The sequence below is a fragment of the Crocodylus siamensis genome, chromosome 13 (assembly GCF_052110815.1).
Source record: "Crocodylus siamensis isolate JL-2025a chromosome 13, ASM5211081v1, whole genome shotgun sequence".
In the NCBI taxonomy this organism is placed as follows: domain Eukaryota; kingdom Metazoa; phylum Chordata; order Crocodylia; family Crocodylidae; genus Crocodylus; species Crocodylus siamensis.
Window position 1 is genome coordinate 15,434,574 of NC_143407.1, and position 9,571 is coordinate 15,444,144.

Consider the following 9,571-nt stretch of genomic DNA (forward strand, 5'->3'; position numbering starts at 1 on the left):
AGTGGTGCAGGCTCCGAGCCTGGGGATTTTTAAAAGGAAGTTAGATGAGCACCTTGCCGGGGTCATCTGACCCCGGTGCTCTTTCCTGCTAAGGCAGGGGGTCGGACTAGATGATCTACCTAGGTCCCTTCCGACTCTAGCTACTATGAAACTATGAAACTATGAAACTAGATTACCCAAAGCATTGCAGAGATGCTTCCTGTCGATGATCAGCCCTTCTCCTTAGTTGAGCAGCCAGGGTTCAGGCGGCTCATGGCACTCATGGCCCCATCATACCAAGTGCCTGCATGCATAACCTCCAGCAGGACGGTGGTACTCTCCCTGTATGAGGCACGTAGGGAGTACTTGAGGGAAGAGCTGCGCAAAGCAGGTCTGCAGGTGGTCTTACACCTCACCTCAGACATCTGGAGCGGCCAGGGTGAAGATCACACCTACCTCTCCCTCACAGGGCACTGGTGCAACCAGTCAGGCTCTCAGTGGGCTCTCCTTCAAGCCAAGGTGATGGATGAGCCCCACACAGCAACCAAGATCATGGGGGCCATGAACCACTTGGTGCAGGGGTGACTCACTGGGCAGGGCAAGCTCACCCGTGGGTTCATGGTCACCAACATTGGGGCCAATATGGTCAAGGTGGTCCGTGATGCCAACTCTGTGGGCATCCACTGTGTGGCACACAAGTTCCACCTTATTGTCAGGGATGCCTTGGAGGGAGACAGGGCTGCTGGTGATGGCACCAGTACCACAAGCAAGTTCATTTCCAGATGCAGGAAGGTGGCAGGCTGCTTTCACCAGAGCATCAAGAGGGGCAAGATGCTGTGGGACAAACAAGCAAAGCCAAACATCCTGCAGCACAAAATCATGCAGGATGTGGAGACTTGGTGGAACTCCACATACCTGATGCTGCAAGGCTGGTTGAGTAGCAGCAGGCCATCTGTGAGCTAGCCTTGCTCGGGGAGATTGGGATCAGCAGCCCCCTTAACAGAGATGAGTGGGATACCATATCCCAAATCTTGGTGGTCCTCAAGCCCTTCCTCGAGGCCACTGAGACCCTCAGCACTGGTGATGCCCTCCTTAGCCAGGTGATCCCTATAGTGAGGGAGTCACTGTTCCCCCGAGCACTGCCAGGAGTGACCAGGAATAACGATCACAAGCTGGCAGAGGGTAGGTTTAGGTTAGATATCAGGAGGTGCTACTTCATGGTCAGGGCGGCTAGGGTCTGGAAGCAGCTTCCAAGAGAAATGGTGCAGGCTTCTACCCTGGGGGTGTTTAAGAGGAGGTTAGATGCACATCTTGCTGGGGTCATTTGACCCCGGTATTCTTTCCTGCCATGGCAGGGGGTCGGACTAAATGATCTGCTCAGGTCCCTTCCGACCCTAGAAACTATGAAACTATGAAACTTCAGAGCCAAATGGAAAGCTTACAGGGAATCAGTGTTCCTGGCTGGGGCAAGCCGCTGTAACCAGACATGCAGGCACTGGTGATGCGGCTGAAGTTGGGCATCAGGAAACGGCTTGATCCCTTGTGGTCCAGTACAGTCCACGTGCTGGCCACCACGTGTGACCCGAGGGTAAAGGGCAGCATATGCAGCAGCCAAACTCTGGATCAGTGGACGGAGGTGCTGGTGAAGAGAGTCAGGGAAGCAGAACAGCAGAGGTGGGAGGAAGTGGAAGAGGGGGATCCACTGTCCCATGCTAGCATGCCATCCACCAGCCAGTCTCTTCCTCCACCACAGGCACTGCCAATGTGGGCCAAGGGCATGGCTGGGGAAAAACGTGTCGCTTCTGAGCTTCTATGCCAGGATGAACTTGGAGGTATATAAGGAAGAAGGAGGCCCCAATTCCTGGACATGACCACTAAAACTGCACTCTGCTAGGGTTGCGGAGGCCTGGTGGGACTGCTGGCAGTGCGGCAGCCCCAGGAAATGCCAGGACCAAGGATCCCCCTGGTGAAAGGTGGGTAGGAGGTGCAATAACCTCCAGCCACCACACACACGCACACAGTCCTGGCTGGGTAAAGCCCAGACATGTCATGTCTTTGGCTGCCTGAGGCTTGCTGGTTGAAGTGGAGTTGTGAGACTCCAGGTAAGCTCAGCTTAGCTGCCTGGGATGCCAGCTTTTGGATTGAAAAACCCTTTGTCAGGCTAAAGAAGCACCTGCAGTTGGTGTGTTTCCTGGTCCTGGATGGAAGGAATAGTAAAGAAGCCAGAGGCTGGCATGCAATGCAGGCAAGATAGCCAGTCAGTAAAAATGGAAATGGAGGTATCAGCGAGTGAGGGACAGGCTGGGGTGGGCGGGGGGAAGAGGGATGTAGCAGCGCAGGTAAAAGTGGAGAGGTACCTGGGGAGTCAGGTGTCTGGCAGGTTGTAGTGTCAGAATTCCAATGTCTATATTGAGTCCATGAGTTTCTGTACCTAGGAGGCTGATGAAGTGCAGTTCATAGGCTTGTCTGTGAAAAGTGGTTTGTAAATTCCCTTTGAGGATCAGACCTGAGAGACTGGAGACAGGTAGTGTTCTGTTGTTGTCTTTGACAGCTTTTCGGTGTGCGCTCATTCTGGTGCGCAGTTGTTGCTAGGTTTCTCCACATATTTTCCATCAGGGCATTTGGTGCCCTTACGGAGATATGTACTGTATTGTAAAGATATCTCCATACCGGAGATATTGTTGGCAGGTTTTGCATGTCTTGTCATGGCATGGCCTGGATCCATTCAGTGTGTTTTGAGCTGTAAGAAGTTGGCTTCTGGTGATAAGGTTAGCGAGGTTCAGCGCTTGTTTGAATTTACAAACCACTTTTCACAGATGAGCGAAAGAACTGCCCTTCATCAACCTCCTAGGTAATAGGTACAGAAACTGATGGACTCAATATAGACAGTGGAATTCTGACACTACAACCTGCCAGACATCTGATTCCCCACGTACCTCTCCACTTTTACCTGCGCTGCTACATCCCCCTTTCCCACCCGACCCCAGCCTGTTCCTTACCCCCTGACGCTTCCATTTCCATTTTCACTGACTGGCTTTCTTGCCTGCACTGCATGCCAGTCTCTGGCTTCTTTATTATTCCTTCCATCCAGTTTCATCTAAATTGGGCAGGAAATGACAAAATTATTGGCAGTTTCATGCTTCCCCATTATAGCCTATGGGTGAAACATCAAAACAGTGTCGAAACAGCAAAACAGTTTTGACAAAACTAAACGGAACAGTGGTCTCAAAATGAAACAAAACTCAAAATGAAACACTGTCCCATCAAAATGGTGAAACGGAGTTGAAACGAAATGGTACTGGTTCAGAAGCCCTAATGTATCGAGTGGAAGCTCCCTATTGGGATTGGAATCCCTTGGTGCTGTACATTTTGGCTACTGTAACATGGCCTAGGAATGATCTATTTTGATAGCAACAGCAGCCTGTTTAACTCGGTTCTTACACGGTGAGTGGCTGCATAACAGAAGTTATCAAGGGGAAGCTAAAGATTTTGGCAGCAAGGCTAGTGGCAACTGGTGAGACATTACAGGAGGTTGGCAGTTTAATTAGATGTTTCTTCTAACATGAAGGCAGGGTGGATTTGAACCTAATAGACTAACTAAATCAGAGATGTACAGTATAAGTGAGGGATCTTCAACTCCCAGCCTGTGTGCCAGATCCTCTCTGCAGAGCCATATGATCTGCCACAGGGCTCCTCACAGGTCTAAAAATTTGGCAGCAAGGGAATAGAGGCAGCATTAACCACCACTCTCCCACTCCCAAATTTCTGGACCCCTGGGGGGCCCTGCATGTTAGATCAGCTCCATGAGGCTAGGGCAGCACAGGTCTGGGCGTGTAGGGCCGGCCAGGGCAGTGTGAGGTAGGATCTGGGCATGCAGAAGGTGAGATCCAGGGACACAGGGATGGATTTGGGTGCCATGAGATTGGATTCAGCCCTCTGCCTCTGGATCCCAGCAGTGCAACACCAGACCTGAATGTGCAGGCCCAATCCAGGTGGCACAAGGCAAGATCTGGGCAATACAGGGCTAGATCCAGGAAGCACAAAGACCAATACAAGCAAGCAGGAACCAATCCAGGCAGTGCAAGGTGGGTTGCAAGCCATGCAAGGCTCGAATTGGGTGTGCAGGGCCCAATTTGATTGGCGTGAGGTGGGATCCGGGAGGGGCAAAGCCAGATCCAGCCATGCAAGACATAATCCAGGGGCACAAGGCAGAATCCAGTCTGCAGACCATCCCTGTGTCACTTATCTGGCCTGCACAGCCACAAGGTTAGATGAACACCTTGCTGGGGTCATTTGACCCCAGTACTCTTTCCTGCAATGGCAGGGGGTCAGACTAGATGATCTGCTCAGGTCCCTTCCGACCCTAGAAACTATGAAACTATAAAACTATGAGGTTGACCACCATAGGCATAATTTTTTGTAAACAGTGGATTTATTTCATCACGTGTTGTGAAGAGACTGCAGTTCCCTCCCAATATCTGATGAAGTAAGTCCGCTAACGAAAGGTGATACTATACCGATCACCGATTTGGTTGATCTATTAAGACGCAAATCTACTCTGCCTTCTGCATCACTTCAGGCTAACATGACTAGCTACCCCTCCATTCTTACGTGATCAACACTGAGAGAGTTTTTAACGTTTACACTTAGAGGCATCATTAGATTTCAGATGAACACTGAATGTGGCGTGGATGTGGAAGTACACATCTCTCAGAGCTATTGTATCTGGTTTTCTGCAAATTTAAACAGACATTGCATCACTAATTACTCTAAACTCTTGCTTTCAAAGTTCCTTTGGAACCATAAAGGCTAGAAGTATAGTTTTGTGCCAGGAAAAGTTGAGATTCTCCAACATAATTTCGTGGTCACAGGGTCACATAATTTATATTGTGCTGGTGACAGTGAAGAGAAAATCAGATGTGTAATGGTGGCAACAGTGTCCACAAACTTCTGGGCAAGAGGTATGCAACTATCAGGTAAAAAAGAAGAGAAAGGAAATTCAATACAACATCAGTCAGGGATCCAGGTTTTCCATTTCCCATGGGGAAACAGTGAAAAACACGGATTTCCCCCTTTACCCAAGAAAAATGCAGATTTTTCATTTTAACGGAGAAACCCATGGATTTTGTACTTTTGCAAAGAACTCTCTGCACACTGGCTGGGGACGGTGGGAGGAGGGTGGTCCGGTAGGGAGCGCCATGTGCATGTATGTGCATGTGGACCCAGGCAGCCTGGACAGCAGCTCCCACAAATAAGTGGCAGGGGGGATTGAGGCCCCTATAGGGATGGAGGGAGGCTGAGGCTAGGGCTGCTACCCAGCTGGGGGATGCTTGAGGTTTGGGGCCCAGGGCCAGAAAGCACGGGGCAGGTACAGGCTGCCCATTGCGGGCTCGGGCTCCCGCCCTACTGCCCTCCCCGGTCATTTCTGACAGGCAATTGGCTAGTTTTATTATAGTGATTGAGGCACTGGTAGACTTCCAAATTGCTTTAAAATTGTAAATATATCAAGAAAACATTGTGTTCAACTAATATATATCTTGGCCTTTCATTTTAATCATGGAGTTGGGGGTTTTAATCAGAGAATTTGCAATTTTTTATCAGAGAATTTGCAATTTTTATCAGGGAAAACTAGGATACCTGAACATCAGTGAGACTGTACCTTAAATAATAGTGTTGTATTGTCATTGCAGCCATGGTGATCCAGAGAATATGAGAAGCAAGATTTGCTTGGTAATACCTTTTATTGAATCAGCTTTCTAGTTGGGAGAGGTGTTAAATAAGCTTTCTTGTTAGATGTTAGACAAGAGATCTTAGGAAGGGCATTTGTGCCTGAAAACTAGTGTATCCTCTCTGCCAAATACAAAATCAATACAATAACAGATAATGCCAAAGAAATCTTGCTTCTCCCCTAAACTAACATGGAATTGGCATTGAACATCTGGACAACATCAACAAACTGGAGAGACTGAAAACAAAAGGGAGAAAGAGTCAGACAGACTGATTTACAAAGAAAAAATTGACAGCTAAAAATGTAAATGGAAGAGTCACATTACAAGTTGCAGAAAAAATAAAAAATATACTAAAAGAGTAGACATAGAAAGATTAAAACTAGGAAAAATTATATGGATTCCCACAAAGGAAAACAAATTGGATATCTGTAATCACATGAAATCTCTTGTACAGGACAATTTTTTCACCCCATCTCTGATTTCTCTGCCATTGGGGATCTGGTGTTTAGAAACACTTCCTTCCAGCAGCCCCTAGGCACTATATAACAAAAAGAGGCTGCATCTGTTTTGTTTCATTCTGTACCTTTGTTGGAAGTGTAACTACGCATGCCTGTTCTCCAGACTCGAAACAAGATGTGCCCATTAGACGCAGGGTTGAGGACAAGATTAGGGCTCACATTATGTACTCCTACTGTTTTGGAAGTACTACTGAGGGGCAGGGCAACATTATGCTTGATCTGGTATAAATTCAGGAAAAAAAAGTACAGTCCCAGCCCCCAAAATCTTTCAGTCTGGGATCTTGATCCTTCAGCTGGTTATGCATGAGCAGACCCTTAGCATCAAAAGGAGTCCTGGGTGGATGGACATAAGAGGCTTTGATTCACTTGCAGCTGCGGGCAGGAGAGCTATATGATAAGATGCAACAAGTGAGTGCAGTCAAATTACAGAAATGACAGGGAGACAGGGAGACAAGAATTAAGCTCTTCCACAAGCTAGCTGTGCCTGCATTTTGATGGTTCCAAAATGACACACCTAGCCCCCACTCCAGCAAACACAGGGATATCCCAAGACATGTACTTACTGCAAAACTTAGTCCCTTGATTAAAGACATCTTGAAACAAGATTCGGCATTATATTCAAATTGGCATAAACCAGCTATGAAAATCCCTATGGATATCTGTATAAAGAGGCCTCAGAGGAGGACTCAGGGACAAGAATACACCTGTCAACTTCTCTGTCTGCTTCTGATCCTACAACCTGCTGTCAAGCTACACTCACCTGAACCTTTGTTCAGCCAGTCACAGCGAGCCTCCTGGGAAGATTTTTCAGGCCTACATACACATTCTCCCCATTTCTTTGTACAACCTCCCCCAGGGGGACCATTTTCACAGTCCCAGCATTTATGCGTCAGACCCACACAGGCTCCCACCTCTTCTCCTCACCCTGCATGCATATCAAAACTTACAAAGTTATTCCTGACCTCATTCCCCACATGAGGGAGGGGAAGACCTTTTATTTAAGTCAAAACAAACCCGGAGTGTCCAGCCCACTCGCACAATGGCCTCCTTCTCCCATCAGTGAGCACGTCACATCCACTCACACAACCAGCTCCCCTGGGGGCGCACAACGTGTCACATTTAATAATACTTATTGCCATGCCGAGCTCTACCTCCTCAAAGCGCATGCGGCAGGAACCTCAGATTGCCTCTAAGCACAGACACAACCCTGCAAGCTCCTCTGCGTGGCCAGCGTATGCACCCCCACATGTTGAACTGCTCTCCCAGACAGGGTTCACCCCCATCCAGCTAGTCCCAAACTCGCCCAGCACACGCACACACCCTCTTCCCCAGCTTTGGCCCAAGATAGAGCATCAGTGCATATGACCACCAGCGCAGCTGGCTCTGCTCCCTCACTAATCTCCACCGCCTTCCCCAGAGGAGTGGGGCATATTCCCATGCACCACTCCCAGTTTCCCACACAGAGCAGTGCACAGCCCCACTGCTACCCCATGGCCAGGGCTGCGCAACACCCACCCAGCTCTGCAAACCAGTGGGCAACTGTCCTCTCCACACATACACTTGTTTGTTTTTTAAGAAATGTTTCATGTTCCAGGTCGAATCAAGTCCAAATCCATGAGTTAGTTCAGAACCATAAGTGGGCAACTGGCACCTCCTGAATCAGGGGGAGCACTTGCCCGCCAAGTGACCAGTCAGCAACTGGGAGCGTTCCCCTGTGGCTGATCGCGCTGACCCACAAGTGCCAGCAGTTGGCGCAATAGGCCATGGGGAAACCCCCCCACCCCAGTTGGCACAATCAGTCACAGAAGTACTGCAGGGATCACTTCTCTTGGCACCCTCATGCCCCAGCTGGTGCTGGCAGGCGCAGCACCAGTGTCTTGCCTGCCCCCGCCCATCGCTTAAGTGGTGAATGCTGCTGTCAGGGGGTGCACCTGTGCTCTCAGGGGGTGCACATGTACCCCTGTGCACCCCCTGTGCATTGCCACTGAGTGGCCCTACAACCAGCGAAGATCCTCCACCCCCGCCAGAGGCTTCAGATATTTCCAACATCTTTTGGCAGGCATCCTATGTGCAGGCCCAAGCCCGGAGACTTGGGGTTCAGATGCCCCCAAGTTTCGCCTGCCCTCAGCCATACGGCCGCAAGAGCAAGCTGGGGAGGAGCCTCCCATTTCCATAAAGTGTGTTTTGAGCCCCAACATCTTGGTGGGTGCTAAACCACACCAGAAGAACAGTTATCCCCAGGAGAGCTTAAGGAAAACTGCCTTCACGGACCCAGATACATGGTGTTTCCGCTGCCAGGTAAGTATCTCACACACGCACGCACACACACACCCTCACCCTCAGCTCGCCAGGGATGATGGACCCCAAGACACGTAAGTGCACACATGCACACGTCCAGCTTACACACATACGCACACGTCCTCAGGTCCCCAGGGATGATGGACCCCTAGACACACATGCACACACACACAGAGGTCCAGCCTACACACACGTCCTCAGGTCCCCAGGGATGATAGGCCCCTAGGCGCACATACACACCCAAGTCCAGCTTACACACACCCGTCCTCGAGCCCTCCAGGGACGACAGAGCACCTAGGCATACCCTGCACGTGCTCAGCTCCTCAGGGGTGATGGACCCCTAGACACACGCGCGCACACGGGTCCAGTTTACACACACACACACGTCCTCAGCTTCCCAGGCATGACGGACCCCGAGACACACACAGGTCCAGCTTGCACACACACGTCCTTGGCTCTCCCGGGCTGACAGACCCCTAGACACGCGCACACGCGCGGACCGGGCTGGCACTCACCGCGCGGAGCTCCCCGGTGCGGTCCTTCATGCTCGCGGCTGCCCGGCGGCTCGGGCTGGGCTGGCTGCGCGCTGCCGCGGGAGGGGGGAGGCGCCGGGGCGGCACATGCGCCGCAGCCGGAGCCGTGCCCGGGCGGGGCGGGCTCAGGCCGGGGGCGGCCCCGGTGCAGCTGCGGCGGGAAGCTCGCCCCGGACGCCGCCCGCAGCCGCAGGCCCGGGACGGCTGGGGGCTTTCCTCCCGGGGGCTCGCCGGGGTGGCGGGGCTTCCTCCCGCCCCGAGCTCTCTGCCGCGGCAACACGCGTGTTGTCTGGGCGGCCGGACAAGTTGGGCAGGAGGCCGGGGGGGGCCCCCGGGGGTGGGGGACGGGGTCCGTCTGCTCAGCGGAGTGTCGGGAGAAGGCCCCGGGGGAGCTCGCTTCCCACGCGGCCGGGTGCACTTCTGCCCGCGGCTTTGACGGCTCACATCTCTTTGCTGAATAAAATCAAGGGTCCCAGTGTGTTGTACGCCTGAATAAAATCAGACATTTCTCAGA

General features: G+C 51.4%; 1 protein-coding gene across 6 annotated transcripts in view; it reads right to left on the reverse strand.

The window, feature by feature from the left end:
- Window positions 1-9,130, reverse strand: part of STX1A (syntaxin 1A) — a 295,171-nt gene extending 286,041 nt beyond the window's left edge. For all 6 annotated transcript variants that reach the window (XR_016438975.1, XR_016438976.1, XM_090026130.1 and 3 more), the window contains exon 1: window positions 9,040-9,130. Coding sequence is in view for 4 of the 6 variants with exons in the window: in XM_090026130.1 (XP_089882256.1) it covers window positions 9,040-9,069 (30 nt within the window). In the remaining 2 variants the exon portion in view is untranslated. The remainder of the gene's footprint in view (window positions 1-9,039) is intronic.
- Between the last annotated feature and the right edge of the window lie 441 nt (window positions 9,131-9,571).